The 19,012-nt window shown below is 46.1% G+C and overlaps 2 protein-coding genes across 7 annotated transcripts in view; one reads left to right on the top strand and one right to left on the bottom strand.

Moving 5' to 3' along the window:
* The first annotated feature begins 181 nt into the window (after nucleotides 1-181).
* LOC121068776 (24-hydroxycholesterol 7-alpha-hydroxylase) overlaps nucleotides 182-19,012 on the top strand; it is a 38,404-nt gene continuing 19,573 nt past the window's right edge. The window contains exons 1-6 of one of the 6 annotated variants that reach the window (XM_040554307.1): nucleotides 182-399; nucleotides 5,622-6,039; nucleotides 6,573-6,680; nucleotides 9,221-9,277; nucleotides 12,687-12,797; nucleotides 18,653-18,788. In XM_040554307.1, coding sequence (XP_040410241.1) covers nucleotides 6,624-6,680; nucleotides 9,221-9,277; nucleotides 12,687-12,797; nucleotides 18,653-18,788 — 361 coding nt within the window. In that variant the 5' untranslated portion in view covers nucleotides 182-399; nucleotides 5,622-6,039; nucleotides 6,573-6,623. Of the gene's footprint in view, nucleotides 400-3,232; nucleotides 3,359-5,621; nucleotides 6,129-6,480; nucleotides 6,681-9,220; nucleotides 9,278-12,686; nucleotides 12,798-17,467; nucleotides 18,475-18,652; nucleotides 18,789-19,012 lie in introns of those variants that run through there. The other 5 variants (XM_040554303.1, XM_040554305.1, XM_040554304.1 and 2 more) reach the window with 5 other exon arrangements.
* Nucleotides 979-12,100, bottom strand: SLC25A27 (solute carrier family 25 member 27). The gene is made up of 9 exons (XM_040554309.1): nucleotides 8,985-12,100; nucleotides 7,404-7,595; nucleotides 6,574-6,658; nucleotides 5,918-6,040; nucleotides 5,109-5,221; nucleotides 4,008-4,092; nucleotides 3,250-3,342; nucleotides 2,814-2,916; nucleotides 979-2,228 (listed from the first exon to the last, which is right to left on the bottom strand). Exons 1-9 carry the CDS (start codon nucleotides 9,085-9,087, stop codon nucleotides 2,157-2,159), a joined length of 969 nt encoding a protein of 322 aa, XP_040410243.1. The 5' UTR covers nucleotides 9,088-12,100; the 3' UTR covers nucleotides 979-2,156.

Genomic DNA, 19,012 nt, shown 5'->3' with positions numbered 1-19,012 from the left:
TGAGAGTGGACCGCTCCATGCCGGCTGTGTGGCAGCGGCACGGCGCCGGGTGGAGCTTCGCCTCCATTGGGTGGAGCGAGCGCCGGGGGCGGGACCTAGGTGCAAGGCTCGGCGGCTATTGGCTGGCGGGGGGGCGGCGGTGTGAGGGCGGGGCGGGAGGGCTCGGGAGGGCTCTCGGGAGCCTTCAGCGCCGCAGCGCCTCAGCGGCGGCCGCCATTTTGTAGCGCGGCCGGGGCCGCCTCTGACAGGGGCCGAGCCGCCTCTGACAGGGGCCGAGCCGCCTCTAAGGGCTTCGTGAAGCAGCAAATGTAGGTGCTGTGTTTGTCTGTTATAACACAGGAGAGCCAAGCCTGAAAGCCGTGGTGCCCTCCTCGGGCTGACTCTTAGCTTCTGAAACTGGTAAGTCCAATAAACGTGGCCGTGTGCTTCACACAGTAGAAGCTTCTACTTGAAAAATTTTGAATTGCCACACATTAAGAAGTGATGCAGTAAGTAGCAGCTTTTGCTATTCAAATTTAGTTATTTTAATACAAAACATTAGGCATTGGCAGCGTTATGAATCTCTTGAGTGTTTCCTGCTCAAAATAGCTTTATTAAGAGTTAAAACAACTCCTCGCTAAAAGACTTCTAAAATTACTTTTTTTACCTCAATAGATGAGGCACTTCTGCATATCCAGCATCAAGTCTATCTGAGTAACAGGATTGTAGGCAGGACCGTATGGATGTGACTGAAAAAGCAGCTTTGCCTGCTGGTTTATAGTTGCTGGTGATGATGTGTAAGAAGGAAGGAACTCAGACTACCTTCTCAGCCTGATAACTAAAAAAAAATAATATATCTGAACAAAAAACTGATCATCTAATAGTGGTGAGATAAGTATCTACACGGCATTTGTTCCCGCCTTAGGGTCACACACCCAACCACATGCAGCCACAACAAACCTACAATATAAGCAAAAAGTACAAGTGAAGCCAAGAAGACATTCAGATTGTTTTAATCAGAAATTGGCACCTGGGAGGGACTGGTTGCAAAGTTTAGTCTGGAAGAAATCTTGAGTATTTACTTGGAGAACAAATTTTGTAGTGTCGTTTCATTGTTTGGTGTTGTTAAATCAAAGCCAGCTTTGTTCTGTCTATGTTATGATTTCTACTAGAGTGCATTTTTGCCTCCTCATAGACAAAGCCTAGTGACAAACAGAAGTAGTCCTCTTTCCTATAAAATGTGGAAAGCTTTAGATTAAAAAAATATATATATTCAAATATCCGTTTTTTTTTGTAAGGGAACATTATATTTCTGCCTAGATTTAAAAAGGGCAGAGTGTATATTTCCATGGAAAAGTGGTACTTTAGTGACCCAGTCTGCCCTGTCAGTGCTGGGACTCTGAAAGGACAAGTAGTGCAACTTGTCCTGTGGACAACACGCCTATTGTGAGCCCCTCAAGTAGGACAGAGTGAACTAGGCTTTTGATTTCTTAGGCTTCCCTAGGCTTTTTGATTTCAGGGACTGAATTTCAGTCGTGGATGTTACTCAGGTGGTTGAGTGTAGAGGTCAGACAGATTCAGGAAACCACAAGGAGCATAGCCCCTTCTGCTTTTTGTGCAAAGCAGATTGAAAGTTAGGTGAACTGTTTCAATCTGTTTCAGTACCTAGCACCCTGCACTTGGTTTGCTGAGGCATCATACTAAAGAGGTAGTTCTTTTTCTACGTGAAAACAAATTAATAATAACAAAAATTTCTAAGTAATTTTGTAGGCTGGTAAGCCACATGTTCAGTGCTGCATTGTTCAATCTGCTTTTGTCCTTAATTACAGGAATCATCACTATTACAAAACATACAATATTCTACTTGTTAGTTTTTTTTTTTTAACCTTTGTTCACTCGTCCAGAAAGCTGATGCTGGCTGCCAGTTGAAGTCTTATTGTGACATTTTTTTCTTGCGGATAACTTAACCTTCGTACAGCGGTCTGCCAAGCAGCTAGCATGCTTAAGTCATGGCTAGTCCTAGCCAGGAAGGACTGGATTTAGGGCAGCAATCTATACATGCGATCCTACTCCACTCTCCTAAATGAATTAGTTCTTTGTGGGGTAGGAATGCCTTGTGGAATGAAAATACAGCTTTCCTATTCTTCGTTTTGTGGATATTAATGTGGTTTATGATTTCAAAAAGAACTAACTCCACAGATCCTTCTGATTTGTTCATATGTAAGCCAGAATACCAGTGACCAAGGAGCCTGTGAAAGCAAGCACAGAAGTTAGAAGCTTGAAACAGAACTGACCAAATAATCCCATTACATTAAACTGTTTTTGTCTCCTTAGAAATGCTATTCCCAAGCTTAATCTCATGTCTGTCGTAAAAACTTTCATGTTGCGTATGGATAGGGCTACACGGTCCTTCACAAGACACCGAAAACCTTTTTTTGCAAGCTTGCCAACCTGTAAATGTTTAACGTGAAATGTTTCGTGCTTGGGAACTACTTGAGGCTGAACGCTTCTTAATTTTTTGTAAAGGCTTCTCTTGTTCTAAAACGTTAATCAGATAATTACATGGTTCTCCTTGCATAAAATAGGAAATTTGCACCCATGTAGCTGAGATTCTCTGCTGTCTGCTTTTTTAGAGCAATATACCGGTGTTGGGCAAAAGCCTTTTGTGCCTAGGAAGTGACGTTGCATGCAGTTGTTTCATCCATTAGCAGCTATGTAACTGCAGTTAAATAGAGACACCCAAATAACTCTGAAATGTTGATAGAGCAAAACACTCCCTTCATTTTAACGCCACATCTTTCAACTTTTACTAAAGACAGTTAAAAGGCATTTACCATTCGCATCCAGGTTGGTATAAAGCCTTTGTATAGAGACATAAACCCTTCACCTTGTACCGTTTGAATCAAGCAGTCCGTGGAAGACTTATACAGCAGACCTCTAGCAATGTGCAGAAAACGAACAGTTAGGATTACAAATACACAAATCAAAAATAAATAAATCCCATCCCAAATGATAAATAACCTGTATCAGCTAAATTGGTACAATTATTCTTTTGTAAGCTCACTGGAGTCTTAATTGCTCTGAATTCCACTGAAGTAACTTGATATGGCTACGTGGTCATCCCAGGAAAACCCCTGAGACGCACAAAACTGAAATACTAAAATGGTAACAAGATGAAGAGCAAGACTTAGCACCTGGACCAACTCCCAGTGAAATCAGAGAGACTCAAGGTCTCGCTGTCCTACTGAGAAGTCCCCGAAGTGTCCGTACCTTCCCTGCTTGTCTCTCGGCTGGTTCATTATCCGGGTTTTGACCACATCAGCAGGAGTTCCCAGGACAGCGGCCACCAAGCCAGAACAGCCACTATCAATAACAACAGGTACTTAGCAGAAAACCTACAATTTATCTCAAGTTAAGTTCCAATACTAAAGATAAGTGAAAACAGGTATTCATAAAATCATGAGTAATACCTCATAAATTAACGTAAACTCGTTTAGGAGAAGGCTTGCTAGTACTGCTTCGTCTCAAATGTCCTCTCAGTGCCAGCTGCCCTCGCCTCTGTATGTAGTCCTGAGGCAGGGGTAAAGGACCCATAATAATTGATTTATGTTATTGCTTATGTAAAGCAGATCTCTTTAGAATTCAAGGGAATAAAAGAGGTTGTTCTGCAGAGGTTATATCACTTGTTCTTACTGTTTGTTAACGTTAAAATAGATTAGATAAAATAGTAGCAATTGCAGAAAGGTGAAAATTTGTGTGCTCTCACAGGTGTTCAGATGTACTGGTAAGGCTCTTCTGGTGAGTGCAGTTTCCTAGCAATGGTTGCATCCTTTGTTTTGTGACTTCTGTGCAGTGATGTTCTCTCAGGTGAAAAAAACCCAAACCACTACCAGTATGAGGATAGTTTTATCATCGATATCACAGCTAAAGACTAGGGGCTTCTGCTAGCACACGGGGGTCATGCAGGTCCAGACGGCCAGGCTGGGAAAGCCCCACAGTGGAAAAGGGGTAAAAAAGGAGCAGGGCACCTGGCAACGCTGTGAGTGAGACTGTTGTCTGTGAGTGGCGTGTTCAGAAGCAAGAAGTGCTTCACCGAGTCATAAGTGGTCAGATCTGTAAAGAGAATAATGAGGAAAAAAAAGCATCAGAAGCAAATGGTGTTTGTGCTGCTTATTACTGACAAAGGATGGAGATTTGGCAAGACCTAAATTTCCAGTGCAGCTCCTCCCATTGGCACAGCTAGCACCCTGCCCCCAGTTTCTGATGCGAGTTGTGGCACGTAGCTCCCTTCGTTAGACGTGTGAGTAGCTGCTCCCTCCCACTGCCTTCTTCCCTGTTCTACCCTACAAATGGCAGCATGGATCCCAAATGGAAAGTTGTGCAGAATAATTCATTAAGCAAGGCCCAAAATGTCATGGTAAGGAGTGTTCTTCCTCTGCCACCTCTGTGTGAGTGCCACAAAAATGTTAAAAATGTACAAAGATAGTAGATATTAGATCTAATCCACTAAATCTACAGAATTTATATCACGATCTTCTGAAAACAGATCAGAGTTATAGCATCTGGGTGTGTGAATGAAGGGCAGTGACCTGAAAGTTAATGGTAGATGTGCGTTGCGTTTCCAGTGCCCTCACCGGATGACCCTCCCAGCTCTCAGCAGTGTTTTACAGCCCAAAGGGACCCAGTGAATATTTTTCACTTGTAAAAGAGTTTGCTCGTTAAAGTTTACGTGCTGAGACTACTTGTTGCATCATGTATGGAGAGGTATACCTTAATGATATTTATTATATATTTAATAACTCTTCCTGCAAACCATCCAGATTATCAGTCCTGCTGCTTAGCAAGGCGTAGTTTACACCACCTCCAGTTTTCTGTCTCCAAAGACATTTTTTGGTCATGCTGCTAATGTAATCCTGTGCCGGCTGACCTAGGAAGTAGTACCCAGCATGCCAAAGAAGATTAAAACATGCAAAATGAAAAAAATAGCCAAGGTAGCGCAGCAGGATATGCCAAGAACAGAGCCAACGTTTATGGTTGGAAGCCACAGGCGGTGCCTTTCAGTCCCAAAGACTTAATATTTAAAGCTTAAATGCGGCCTTAAGCACTGCAGACCAACTAATTCAATTTACCTCCCATGTTTACCAGAGCAGCTCTCTGGACATTTGGCACCCATCCAGCCCAAAGTCCTCGAATTCCTCCTTCGGACAGGATCTTCATAAATGCGTGGTGCACTCCTCGAAATCTGAAATCAATGTTTAATTGAGAGAGAACCCAGCTACAGAGACATCTTCGCGTATTCCAGAGCTTTGCTGAGCCAGGTCCTCACTGAGGAGTGGCAGTTTATGCCTGCGAGGATCTGGATCCCTTTAATCTTTGACTTTCATACCACGACATCTTAGCAATCGTTAGTTTCCCTGGTAAGCAGCAATCTGGTCACTAATGATAGGCGACCCTCTGATTCCACAGGTGCGTTGCAATACTAAATGTGTAAGAAACCTAACAATGCCAGCCGTTCTGGACCTAAAGGGCAGCGTGTCCTGGTATCTGCAAGGAAGGTCTCAAGCCCTGCTGTTTGTAGGTAGCCAAGCCTTTCCCTGCGCCTGTGAATCCCAGCTGAGCCATTTCCCTGTCCTTTCTTCCAGCTTCCCTTCAGAAAGCATCCTTCCCCCTCCCTGGTGGTGTGCTGGTGTGGAAATGCTGCACACCTCCGATAGGCAAGGGTTTGTGGTCTCCAGGACTTACACACTAAAATCGGGAAGGCAAGTATAAGGGGGAAATCTCAGATCCGCCCCCCTCTTCTGCCCAGAGCCATTGCATGCCTCTTCCTCCAACAGGGACCAGAGCAGCTGGGGAAGGGGGTGGCAGAAAGCAGAGAACCATGCCCTCAGCCAAAGAGTAACCACAGGCAGCATAAACGCCAGTCTGGAGAAGAACTGACCGTAACGGCTTTCCTTCCAGCTTCCTTTTTCCTTCCATCTGCATCTGCACCTTCACCAGATCAGTTGGGCTGGCAAAAAACTGTCCGATGGCACCCGCAGACATGCCTCCAACAACAGCTTTCCTGCCGCACAGGGAAATCAAACACGCTGCAGAATACACTGAGGAGCTTCACAAATCGCAGTGCTAAAGAGTTCGGCGGCACGGCCCAAGTGAGACAAATGTGAATGGCTCTTTCTTATCCTGGCAGCCAAAGTTAAGATGATAATTGTGGCAAATGCAGGTAGTTAATGTAGTCAGGAATAGTTCGGTTAATTTCAAGTTAATATAAAAATTGAGAGTCTGCCACCAAGACGCTCTGCTTCCTCTCCGGGTTACATCATGCTCCTCACTTAAGGTTTAAAGGCAGAATGGCAAGATACAAGAGAGGTTGCTGTATATATTATAACAACTGAATGTCGATCTGAAACTCGGAACTGCTTGCCAATATATAAAACCCTTTCCTGTAGCACCAGGCAGTCCATGCAGATGCTTAAATTCCTACTTTATCTTTACCCTCTTTAGGTGGGCGAGCCATAAAGAGAAGACAGCTTTCTAGGGCCATCCAGAGTAAAGGACAATCCCCAAACAGGCACAAGCATATATGTGCGACATTACCAGAAAGGAAAGCTTTCGTCCTCAGCCCTGCCAAGCACAGAGTCACGCAGATGTTCATATGCAACCATCCGAACACCAGAATACACTGTGGAATACAAAAGCAGGAGGTAAGTCTTAGGTCTGCCGTTTCTGGAGGTCACCCTGTGAGAGAAAGCTGAGGGGCTTCGTTGTAAAACATTGTGGAGCTTGCCTGGGCCACACGGTCACTGCTCTCACGTTCATGGTCAAAACAGGGAAAACAAGGGAGTTGGCTGGTACAAATGCTATAGCCAGGAATTTTTACACTCTTTGGTTGAGCCATAAATGTCCCAAGAGGCAGCATGGCTCGTGGCAGCACACCGAGCAGACCCTACTGCACTGCTCCCCTCTCAGCTGGCTGCCAAGCACGGAAACTGCCAGGAGTGCTTTTGAGGTTTGTTGCTGTCACTGGCTTTGCGAGTAAAACACGTCAAACTGTTATCTGTGGCCAGACCATTACCATGTTTCTTCATCCTGGCATTAGCAACCTTATATTTTTTTCCCAGTCTGTCCCCACTTCCCTTGGATAAAATATATTTATTGTTCTGGGGACCGTGAGTGCCTGTGAGCACTGAAGACCTTCCTGCAAAAATGTCAGGGAGATTATATTTTGTTTTCCTAGAGGCCAGAAAAAGGCCACGAAGAGAGGGAAGAGTGGGGACTGAGCTGGAATCCCATATATTTCAAAGTGGGATTGCAAAGCAGGCTGAAGAAATCCTCGCAGCTACATTTAAAGTGCGACAAGATAGGGGAAGCTCGTGGCCCAAGGCCGCTGGCCACTGAAAGCAGGACCCGAACTTGCCGATAATCACCTATGTGCCGGTAGACGGCCGGAGTGGCTCCTTGCCAGAGCTTCAGTAAGCCTTCCTCCTGCACCACGCCAGCCGCCGTCCGCAGCATGCCGCGGTACGGGACAGCCTGGCTGGCAGCAGCTCCGCTGCCACGCGCGGCAGCTTCACCTTGGACTTGCAGTCGAGTTTTCGTGAGATCCAGGGGGAACGTCACTGAAGAGAAGGAGAGAGGACAAACATGAATTTGGGTTCAGCTGTGGAGGGACATACTGCACCGGTGACATCTACACCCGAATCCCAAGGCAGGCAGCAAGGTGTGAGCAAAGTGCAGCGACCTGCAGCAGGGCGGGGGTACTTGTGGGGAGCAGGAGGTGATTCACACCCAGCTCTGTTCAGTGTGGCTTTGGGCATGAGACGCAAACATGCATCAAGCCCCAAGTCTTCCTCCCCTACTTCTTTTTGAAGATGTCATGCCATGCACATACTTTCCAAGAGACTCTGGGGTGAAAGTAAAAGCTCTGTTCCAGTTACTCCTCCTGAATAAAAATCAGTCGGATCCCTTACTGGGTGTCTGGCCTCTCCAGCTCTGCCCAGCATGGTGGCAGCACATGACCCAGAACCAGGAACAGCACAACGCTGGCCATGGTGTAACGCAGACGTCCTTGCAGGTGAGCATCTATCCCTACAAGCCGCCCTAAAGCACACCGGAGCTGCTTTGCTGGTGCAGACACAGAGAGTTTAGGTTGTTAGTTCTCTCACAGGAATAAGGGATGGGCAGGGAAGGCGGCCCACCTCCATCTCACCTACCCAGCGCTGCTTCTGAAACACTGGGGGAGCATTTTTGCTGCCCCTAATTTCAAAATCCTGAGCAGTCGTTATATGGTTGGTGTAATGGTGTCCCTCTGCATGCAGGCCAGCAGTGGCTCTCTGGGCAGTGGGGCACGGTAACATGGCGCTCACGCTTAAAGACCAGCAAAGACAGACATCACAAATCATTAGCACACTGCCACAGGGTTGCACGTAAGAGTTTGTAGCAGTCCTATACCATACGCTGAGAAATACTACGAGTAAGTTACTGAGGACAGAGCGATGCCCTGCAGATGCCAGGGTGTTTCTTTCCTGCCTTTCACCAAGCAGTTTGCGACCCTCCATTTTTACAGACAACTCTACCGTAGCCAGAAACGTGAAATTCAGTTTTTCTTCGATTAACCAACATTAACTAGAAAAGCAAATTCCTGCAGAAGCCAGCACCTTGCTACTACCTTAGGCAAAAGACTGCCTCTAGTGTTGCTCCAGAAAACAAGCAAGTGCAAAGGTCAGGATAGTCCCAACTGTGCTGTACTAATTGACTGCAGCCCTTTGGTCTCAGAGGCGAAGATTTCCATGCGAAAAACCCCACAGATAGCTCAGGCGGCGTAAAACACTTGCAACGCCTAAATTATGGGAAAGGGAGAGCGAGCAGAGTGGAAGGAGCAGATTTGCTGGAGCTGAAATGGCAGAACAAATGCCGAGCAGCGAGGAATCCGGGGACTGAAGTTCTCCCTGCCCCCCAAAATCAATTTTTGATCCCCTTCCCTCCATCAAAACCACGGTGATTTGTACCTAGTTCTGCCACAGCGGCCGCACAGGCTGACAGAGCGAATTTGCTGGCCCGGGGCCATCTCTCTGGAAGAGGTAAGCTCTTCTCGTCTTCTGCAGGTACCATGTAGCGTGTGACATGCGGCAAGGCTAGGCAGCCACCCTGCGCGGCTCTGAAAGAGGAGCGGCCCTGGCCACGCTAGCTCAGCTGTGCTCTGGGTTGGTTAGGAGACAAATTTCTGAAGGTCATGTTTCTACAGTGCCAGCGCTCGCAACCGCAGCAGCCCAAATTCCTCCGGAGAGCTGCAAGGTCCTCGGTGAGCGACACGGCAGACAGCGGGCTCCTGGGAAATGTAGTCTGGCAGCAACACTGCCCCCTGCCAGCAGACTGGGAGCGCACAATTTTGACACTTGCCTTCGTGTTAAAAAATAAATAAATCATTAACAAGGCGTCGAGATTATGAGAGCAGCTGTGGGGCTGTTTGCTTTGTGGGGTGTTTCAGTTTGCACCATCTTCGTCACCGACAGCGTCCCCAAAGAGCATCCCGGTGCCAAATGGCTGCGCAGGCACCGTAGCCGCCTTCTTTCAGAGAGATTTAATTGATCCAAATCTGGTTTAATGAAAGTGAAATTAGCAGCAGCCACATACACGCTGAGCTGAAGAACGGGCTCTCTACTCTAGCACTGTCAGCAGTTCCCTGGGGAAATTGTTCATGGGGGCTCGGCACAGAGCTGTACAATTTGAGCAAGGGGCACACAAACCTGGGTGGGCAGGAGCTGGTCTCTGCCAAACCCCTGCATGTCAGAAGTTTCAAGCTTTTCCTGGATGAGCACTGAAGCCCCGGTGATTGTGTGCCATTCTGAATTTCTCTTAAATTAACGTGGGCACATTTTGTTCTCATCCTGAAAATTAGTAAATAAATAAGGCATGGGCTGCTCAAGAGAAGCTCTTCATTTACCATTAAAGCACAGCTGAATCACTGAGTTAATCATTAGCCGTTGATCACTAATCCTCACACTGAGGATTTGAGGGTTTTTAGGACACAGAAATCATCCGAGAACCACCCCCCAGCCCTAACTAACATTTCGGTACGCATTCCAGGTCACAATAACTCAGACAAATGAAGGGAGCATTGCAGGTAAAATATCCAATATCATGGGGATTTCAGAGCCACAGCCTGCTCCAGTGCTTAACCACTTTGTGGACATTTTGTCCTTATATTCAACCAGAATTTGCCAGGTTCCAACTTCCAACCATGGCTCCTCGTCCTTTCAGATGTGCACCTCTGGGAACCATCTCGCTATGTCCTTTCTGTAACCATGCTTTAGGGGCTGGAAGCCAACTAGATCCCTCCTTAAAATAACACAGCATCTTAGGGAGGGAACAACTCTTCAAGGTCATTTTTAGTCTGGACTCTCCATGGTCGTTTTTAGTCTGGGGAAGTGCACTGGTTTTTAAACCAGGCTGATCTGGGGACAGCGCTGAGGAACACAAATGAGTCTGAGCTGGAGATGAGCGTTTGCTGCGGCAGCTCTCGACATCTGGGGTTTATTTACCCCCAGATCCTGAGGGAAACAGCTCTAGCAGAGAAAACCCTTTGTATTTATTTATTCTGTCTTTTAGTGACACAGCAGTTTCTGATTTCTGTCCAAAGTCAGTTCAGGCTGCATGCAGGGGAAGGGAGCACAGACTTCAGCTACGATGGAGGCACAGCAGCAGAGCCAGGGAGGGCTGGGTGCTGCTGAACAAGGCAGCCAAACTGCCCAGCTCCAGCCTGCCTTTAGCAGTGGGGACTGTGTTGCTTTCCATTGGAAAAAAAAAACATTAAATATTATCTTAATCAGGCCTAAGACCTAGTCTGAGGCAGCTTGTTAGTGACAATCGTGCCACCATAGTGGCTGTGTCCTCCTCACGATAGTTCTGTCAGTAGCATCTCTTCCTTTGCCAAATCTTTCCCAGGAAGCAGAAGCTAAGCTAAAAATTGAAACAAACAGGAAATAACTACCGTCTTCACAATGTTTTCAGGGCTTGTCTCACCTGTGCATAGAGGTCACTTCAAACTCCCTGCTCGGGTTGTGCATGTAATGAAAATATCCTCCAGTATTACACCAGTATACATGAGGTGGCCCTGCTTGAGCTGGGGGTTGGCCCAGATGACCTCCAGGGGTCCTGGAGCCTCCCTTCCAACCTCAACCGTTCTGCGATTCCCTGATTACAAGGCTTAAATCTCCAGTCTCATTCACGTTGCCCTTGTGCGTTGACTTCGCGTCGCCCTCTGCTGAACTTGATGAGGTTCTCGTCAGCCCATTTCTCCACCCTGATGATGTCCTTCTGGGTGACATATCCCAGGTCTATCAGCCACTGCTCCTGGTTTTGTACCACCTACAGACTTGCTGCGTGTGTTCTCTGTCCCACCACCCAGGTCACTGATGAAGACATTACACGGTAGTGGTTCCAGCATTAACCCCTGGGGTGCACCACGCTTGCACTTACGCTTGCCCGCTTGCCCGCTTGCACTTACCCGCTCCGTACTTCATCTATTTGGGGGCGGGAGACAGTGTCAGAAGCCTTGCTAAAGTCAAGGGAGACAGCATCCACTGCTCTCCCCTCTACCGAGCCAGTCACCCCAGCACAGAAGGCCCTAAAAGATGCCTGGGATGGCTGGGATAAATGGATGTGGGAGATCATGGAGCGTCTCATTTCCCTCTACTAGCTGGCCCACGCTTCAGATAACACAATCTATAATAATGATATATATTATTATATCTGATAGTAATATATCACAGAATCATCTGGGTTGGAAGAGACCTCCAAGATCACCTAGTCCAACCTCTGTCCTAACACTAACAAGACCTCCGCTAAACCATATCACTAAGCTCTACATCTAAATGTCTTTTAAAGACCTCCAGGGATGGCGACTCAACCACTTCCCTGGGCAGCCCATTCCAATGCCTAACAACCCTTTCAGTAAAGAAGTTCTTCCTAATATCCAACCTAAACCTCCCCTGGCGCAACTTTAGCCCCTTCCCCCTCGTCCTGTCACCAGGCACGTGGGAGAACAGACCAACCCCCACCTCTCTACAGCCTCCTTTAAGGTGCCTGTAGAGAGCGATAAGGTCGCCCCTGAGCCTCCTCTTCTCCAGACTGAAAAATATACGGTACTTAATAGTGTGTCCAGTGCCTGAGGAGCAGATAAAGGCTCCAGGTGCTGACCTAACAATTCAAAACCTACTGGTTGCCCCCGCAATGCTGCTGCAAGGCCAAAAGACAACATTTTAGAGAAGTCCGGTTGGTTTCTTCGTGTGTGCTGAAGCAGCAAACCAAAATTACGTGCAGAATCCATTGAATATAAAAAAGCACTGCAGCAACCCCCCAGCACATCTCCCCAGTGCAAAGTTCAGGGATTTGGCACAGCAGCATCCAAGTTTTGCAAGCAGCAGAGCTGGTCCTCATCCCGGAGCGGCGGACAACTTGCTCTGCCTTTTCCACAGCCGGGGCTTGTCCCCCAGGCTGCTCCCTGCTTTGTCACCGTGTCTCCGTGGTGGCGGCCAGCTGGCCAGGTTGACACAAGAGCCCCTGTTGAGCAGCAGGGACAATCCTGGCCCTGCCGGGTGCTGCGGCAGGCGGAGCAGCCGCTGCAGCAGGCAGCGAGAGGCAAAATGGCTCTGGCTGTGCTCTTGGCAGCGCTCCTGGGACTTGTTATTGTCAAGTGGTTTTTGTTTCAGCCGAGAAACCCGAGCTCCCCTCCTTGCATCGGGAGCTGGATCCCGTGGGTCGGAGCCGCGTTCCAGTTTGGGAAAGCTCCCCTGGAGTTTATAGAGCAAGCCAGAAGCAAGGTAAGGGCTGCGGCGGCGTGTCTGCCTCTGGGTGTGTGCTCTTCCTGCAGGGGGGGAAGGCAAGGAAAAACTTGTGCTGGAAGTTTCAGCCTGGCAAAAGCGATCAGCCCTTTCCTGTCCCGCGTTGGAAGGTCGGGAGCGTTGAGCTGGTGAGGGCTGGGCTGTGTGGCGGGAAGCCTGCGCAGCCACGGGGCCGATCTCCGTGCTGGGATCGTCCTGCTCGGACTCGGCTCCGCTGCTGTTTTGCTTGCGCAGTCTGGCTACGTGTTAATCGTGGTTTCAGATAATTCGGGCAGCCCCGTGGCAGATGCTGGGACCAGGAGACTTATTATTTTTGTACCTGAAGTTAGGGGACATTTCCCAGCATCAGCTGGCATCCCACAGCACACAGGAGAGGCACAGGCACTCCGGGCAGGCAACTTGTTCCATCCTAACAAATGTACCAAAGAAGGTTGGGAAGATTTACCCACGGAGAACATGCCTTTCTCTATGTCTGTCTGCATAGCGAGAGCCTAACCAATTCGTTTCGATTAGATACCTAATTTCTAGACAGCTAATATTAACTGACATAAAATCCATCTTCCTGTTTTCATTTGTCACCTGCTACTGATGCAATATTTTCAGCCCCAGGTGTTCAGTACTGAAGGACCACACAGCCCACTACTGGCAAGCACGATCTAAAAATGAAACTGCCCTAAAATCCTGAAATTTGACAAAAGTATTAATAAACACTGGATGCTTAAAATCTGCTTTCTTTTTTTTTTTCTTTTTAACTATTAGATTTTGTATTTATAAATACTTCTTTACAGCTCTGGGTGTTACAAACTCAGGGTGTAATAAAGCACATTGGGTGCACTGTAGGGTTGTACTAAAATGTTTTTCTTACATCTTTTGTCTATGCATAGCATGATCAGTAATTTGTTCATTCATCCAAGAGCAGAAACTTAGGACTGAAACCTCACCCAAGCCTCACTCCTGCATTTCAGGAACCGTGTCATATAATACTTTAAAAAAAATGATCAAGCCTCACTTGAAAAACTGTCATAATACTTCTTTGACTCTTCTGTTACGAGGCTATTAGAGCACCTCCTTGTTCTATGGAAAACATATCCTGGTGGCAGCCAGATTAAAACTGTCATTTCCAGTGCAATCCCCTTTGGGGACAGATATTTTACGATGACATAAGCTTGCTTCAGTTGCCTTTTTTTTTTTTTTTCCTAGGAAGCTTTTAACAAAATCTCTCAGATTAATTTTTTAAAACAAACCAGACAGAAGAGTTCTGCTTGGGGGTTCATTTACAGCTTGAATGAGCAAAACTTTTGCACATTAAAGAACGTGTTGAAGTACAAACACACACTTCGTGGCCCTGGCTCTGCTGAGTTTGGTTTTGATCTCCCTGGGGCCCTGTAGGCCACGCTTGGCGCTGTGGCAGCTCCTGCTCTGCAACACCTGAAGGACTTCATAAACCCAAGGGCCAGCATTTGTTCAGACAGAAACTAGAACAAGAAACAATTTTAATGAAGGGAAACTTGAGATAAGGCAAAGGAGAAAGAGAAAGCTTTTTTATTTTTTTTTTCTTTTAATCTCTGGCTTAGCACCTTTCTTTTGAGTGTTTCCTTAGTCCAGCAACTCAAGTCCTCCTGTGTGGTGACCTCCCTCCCTTCCCATGCTGAGGCCAGGACAGACAAGCCTTTTCCTGCCTGCTCCTTTTTAAAGGACTAAGCACTGCCGCACAGTGCGGCCAAATAAAACAGGTGCTGCCTGCCAAAGGGGTTGTTAACAGGCATTACAGGGGTTGCAAAATACATCTGCAATAGTTTCAAGCTCCGTAATACTGCCAGAAAAGGGTTAAGTGTCCTTAGTACGAGCAAGCTGAACACAAACAAGTCTGTTCAGAAACAGGCTTCAGGCAGTGCGAAAGCTCCCCAGCTGCGTAGGATTGGTACTGTCAAAGGAGACTTTCACAATTAGAAGCTTCCCCCCCTGGATTAATCCTTCAGCCTGCCACAATGGCACTCATTTCTTTTTCTGTCCTGAAGGGTTAGATGGTCTTACTGGTGTCTTATTTTGTGCCTCTCCTTCCTTGCTTCTTCCCTCAGGTCCTGGGGCAGCACACCAGACTTCCTTTGCTGCCAGTGTGCACTTTGCTTGAAGTTCACTGCCTCCGTTTTCCTCCTGCAGAAGAGTATGTGGGCTGGGAGAATTGTCATTTTTTCCCCCATGTAACACCAGTGGCTCTAACAAAAGCAAAATTCCCTGCTCTAATAAAATATTTCATCTCTGGTCTATTAAAAGATACCACCTCTTCCTCCTGAAGCCACCCGACTTCAATTTCAAACACTGTTTTGTGTGGTGTTCTTCGTTCACTGGGAGTGCCTCGGAGACCCTAAATGCAAACAGGATTTTCATCTTGCTTTCTCTGCCTCTGTGTCTCAGCAGGTCTCCTCCTCAAGCCCTGTTTCACCCAGAGCGCGTAGGTGGGAGCGCAGTGGTGGCAGGCAGTGCCCCTGCTCCGTCGGTACCTGCCCGTAATGCAACAGTGGTAAATCCAGACCCGCTCGGCAGCTTGCTCCAGCAGCTGATTCTCTTACATGAGAAAATGAGAATAATTACAGCAGGACAGATGACAAGTCTGTTTATTCAGGTGTCTGGCAGAGCAGTGGCCCTTGGTAGATGCACACCCAGATGAGCGTACGCCGCCTTCTGCTTTTCCTTCCAAATTTCTGACTGTCGAGAGTTTAGGGACTTGATAGGCTGGAATTTGCATCCAAGTGATCTAGCTATGCTAGCCTAACCCGTTTTGTTACCCTGTGCATTTTGGCTTCCACAGCATCTCATGGCCCTGAATCTGTAATTTAACCAAGCACCACATGAAGAAAGTATTTTGCCTAGCTTTAAACCAGCTAGCATCTCGTAGGTGCCCACTTGCTTTTGCAATATGAGAAACTGGGAATCATTACTCTTTTCTTGAAATTGCCATACTTCTGTTCATCCTGCTGTGCATCCCTTCACATTTTCTATCTCAATATATCCTGTCCAAGATGGAATGGGCGGAGACACTTGTTAAATTAAAGGTGTGGGCACAAGGTTTAGATGCTTGCTGCCCTTTCTCCACTCCTTTCCTAGGAAGATGAAAGCTCTAATTATCACTTGCATAATAAATCTCAGAGTCATGTCAGAATGTGATTCTTCTGGTACTTCTGTGATGTTCATCTTCATAGTTTGCTCTAACTCCCAAACATCTCCAGACTACCATCAAACTTTTCATTCCTTCTTGTAAGCCATTTAGTAAAATGTTTAAGGCCACCCGTCCTTATCTCTTCCTAGAGAGCACTGGGCTCTCCTCCAATACATCCACTACTAATTCTGGTCTTCACTAATGCTTGTAAAAATTGGAGGAATGCTGAAATTGGAATTGGAGGAGTGCTCTGAAGCTTCCCAGCTACTCCCTCAGGAGTGTTTTAGGGAGGTCTCACATTTGCCTAGCATTCTGCAGGCACTGGGCTAATTTAACAGATCAGGTAGCTCTACAACTGCATATTTCAATCCTTCTAGAAAGTGTGATATGTGTTACTGATTTACCTGGCACTTGGTTAAGTAATTGCAAGCCTGTTCTATTTAATATGTTATATTTAATACTTCCTTTGAAAAAAAAGCCTCAGTACGTCACCCCTAAAGAAAGGTTCCAGGGTGAAACTTGTCTTGATCTGACACAATTGCGAACTGATGTTTCTCCCTCACATGGTTTCTTTACACCTTGAGCATTTATGAGACTCTGCAACACGCTGGGAGACTCCTTGCACCCAATATGTTCAGAGCGGTGTTTACTTTTGGGGGGAGTTTGCCGTTAGCAGCTTGATCCTCAGGCTTTTTTCAGTCTGCTGTATTTTAATTTTACATTTAACTTATCATGTATTATAGTTATCTGTGTTTTCCTGTATGACGCAAAATTCTGCTCTCTGAAAGATGTGCCTTTGAATGTCCCCTATCACTGTGCTGTTCGACTAAGCTGACTTGTTCTGGAGGTCCTGTACAGAGCTTTCTAATTTTAATTGTGTTTGCTACAGGTTTTATTTGAACTACTTGAAATAAATTGCAGTAGACTGGATGGGATTTAACACCAGGTTGTTTGTGTAGGTGTGTACAGGTAAGCTTGGTGTCTAGCTTTACCAAGGGGCAGTGGACATGTACCTCGTCCTGTCCAGTGGAGCCTAAAGGCAGTCTGGCTCACTTCACCAACAGAGGTGTGCTGTAGCTGGTGAGCTGAATCAAGCTTTAGGATCCTCTCACCATGTAGACGAGATCTCCATCAACTGTGATGGGAGCTTGGGCATCTTACTCACATGTAGTCACCTAAAATGCAGAAATGCAGTGTCCCAGTCTTAAATAGAGAGAGTGTGACTGTAATTGAATAATTAAGTTCCTTTGGAGGTAGTTACTAATTCAAATTTTATTTTATTTGAAAATTAATTTAAATACATTTTAATGTTCATTTTAAAGCTAAAAAAAAATATCATATTTAGAAAGAAACAAGCCCAGCGACTCCCTGACTTTTGCCAAGCCTGATGCTGAGGACATGCTGTTATCCATGAAAACAAAAAAACACTTAGTAAGCTAGCTGATATTAAAACAATATTTTATTTATCATCACCCAGAGAGTTTAAACAATCTTTCTTTCTTTAATAATTTACAGTTGAAGGACACAATCAAAATTCAAATGATGTCAAGAGGAATCTTTTTCTTGCCTTCAAAGAGCTTTTGATGGAGCCCTCTTTCAAATACACACCCAAATAACAAAAGACATGGTTGAAGTCAGTGACATTAGCCATGTGGGCAAAGTGGATTCAAAGCTTTTCAGCACTCCAAACAGATAAACAGAAAACTTTTTAACGCCCTTGTCAGCATTTTAGCCTGCAAGAGAAAATCAAGTTCCTTGATGTGGCTAGAGACTTTATGAAAGCCGCAAACCACTCAGTTTGTGCAATAACTTTGCCAAAAGACTTCTGTGCAGACAAACGTCAGTGCTGGGCTTTTGATTCCTATCCAAGGCTCTCGCCTGTGAGCAGAAATCACTTTCAGTAAGGAAAAGACAGAAAAGATGCTTCATTTCCTAATTTTGATTTGTATGCCTGAATCTGACAGCCCGTAGATTATTGTGCGCACTTGTTTGCTAGTTGGAAGTATCTACAAGTATCAATGATCTTTGTCATAAGGGAAGAAGTTGAAGGGAAAACAAAAGTCAAAAAAGCTTCCCTGAATATATGTCAAAAAAAAGCTTCCCTGAATACAAAGCTTAACAAGCTCCAGCTATTCTGCTCAGAGTTTGCTAACTGTTTTGATTAATCGTTAAACACCTTTACAAGAAAGATACCACTGGTATTAGCAGACCCTTTAAACTAGGAAAGGAAAAAAAGAAAGTTAAAAGATGCAGGAATGGGGAGGTTTTGTTACAAAATCATGGATTGAAATAGATAGGATTATGGGGTTTGTGATGTGGGTACTTTGCTGTGGCAGCCAAGGGATGCTAGAGATACTCCATCACTTGGTTCTTTAAATCCAGGTAGGCCATATTGTTTGAACTGTAGTGTAATTCAAACGTGACATACTGCTCTCAGGGAAGGAACCTCTTCTGCTCCTCAAGAGGTCAGGCAGGCACCTGTATGTCACTTTCTGATCCGTAAGTCTGCAGATTTTGCTCAGATTCACGTTCGTCTTTGTGCACTACCGAACCAAGGTGTGCAGAGAGCCGAAAGGAGCAGCTCCTCTCCCCTGACCTCCCTGCAGGCCTGGCCCCTGCCGGAGCTCCCTTCAAACGCCTTAGCAATAAAGTAACACGAAGTCTCTCTCTGTTCCAGCACGGGCCTGTATTCACAATATTCGCTCTGGGAAAACGATTTACTTTTGTGACTGAGGAAGAAGGAGCTGAAGCCTTTTTTAAATCTAAAGACTTAAATTTCGAACAGGCAGTACAGCAAGCTGTTGAGAATGCAGGTAAATGAGCTCTTGCTCTTTTTTTTTTTTTTTAATGGGAATCAAATCCAGTTGCCCAGGAATGTTAAAGGCCCAGTTCAAAGCCCATCATCTTTTTGATCATGTCTTAAATACCTGTCTTAACCCATGACCATGCTCCAAAATTCAGGGGAAATGGAATTCCTTCATGTAGCTCCAGCACTGCAAGTCTGCAAAGTGATTTGGGTTCAGTCACAAGGATTCAA

The sequence above is a fragment of the Cygnus olor genome, chromosome 3, assembly GCF_009769625.2.
Source record: "Cygnus olor isolate bCygOlo1 chromosome 3, bCygOlo1.pri.v2, whole genome shotgun sequence".
NCBI lineage: Eukaryota > Metazoa > Chordata > Aves > Anseriformes > Anatidae > Cygnus > Cygnus olor.
Note: the sequence above shows the minus strand (reverse complement) of the source record. Positions and strands in the feature narration are given on the sequence as shown.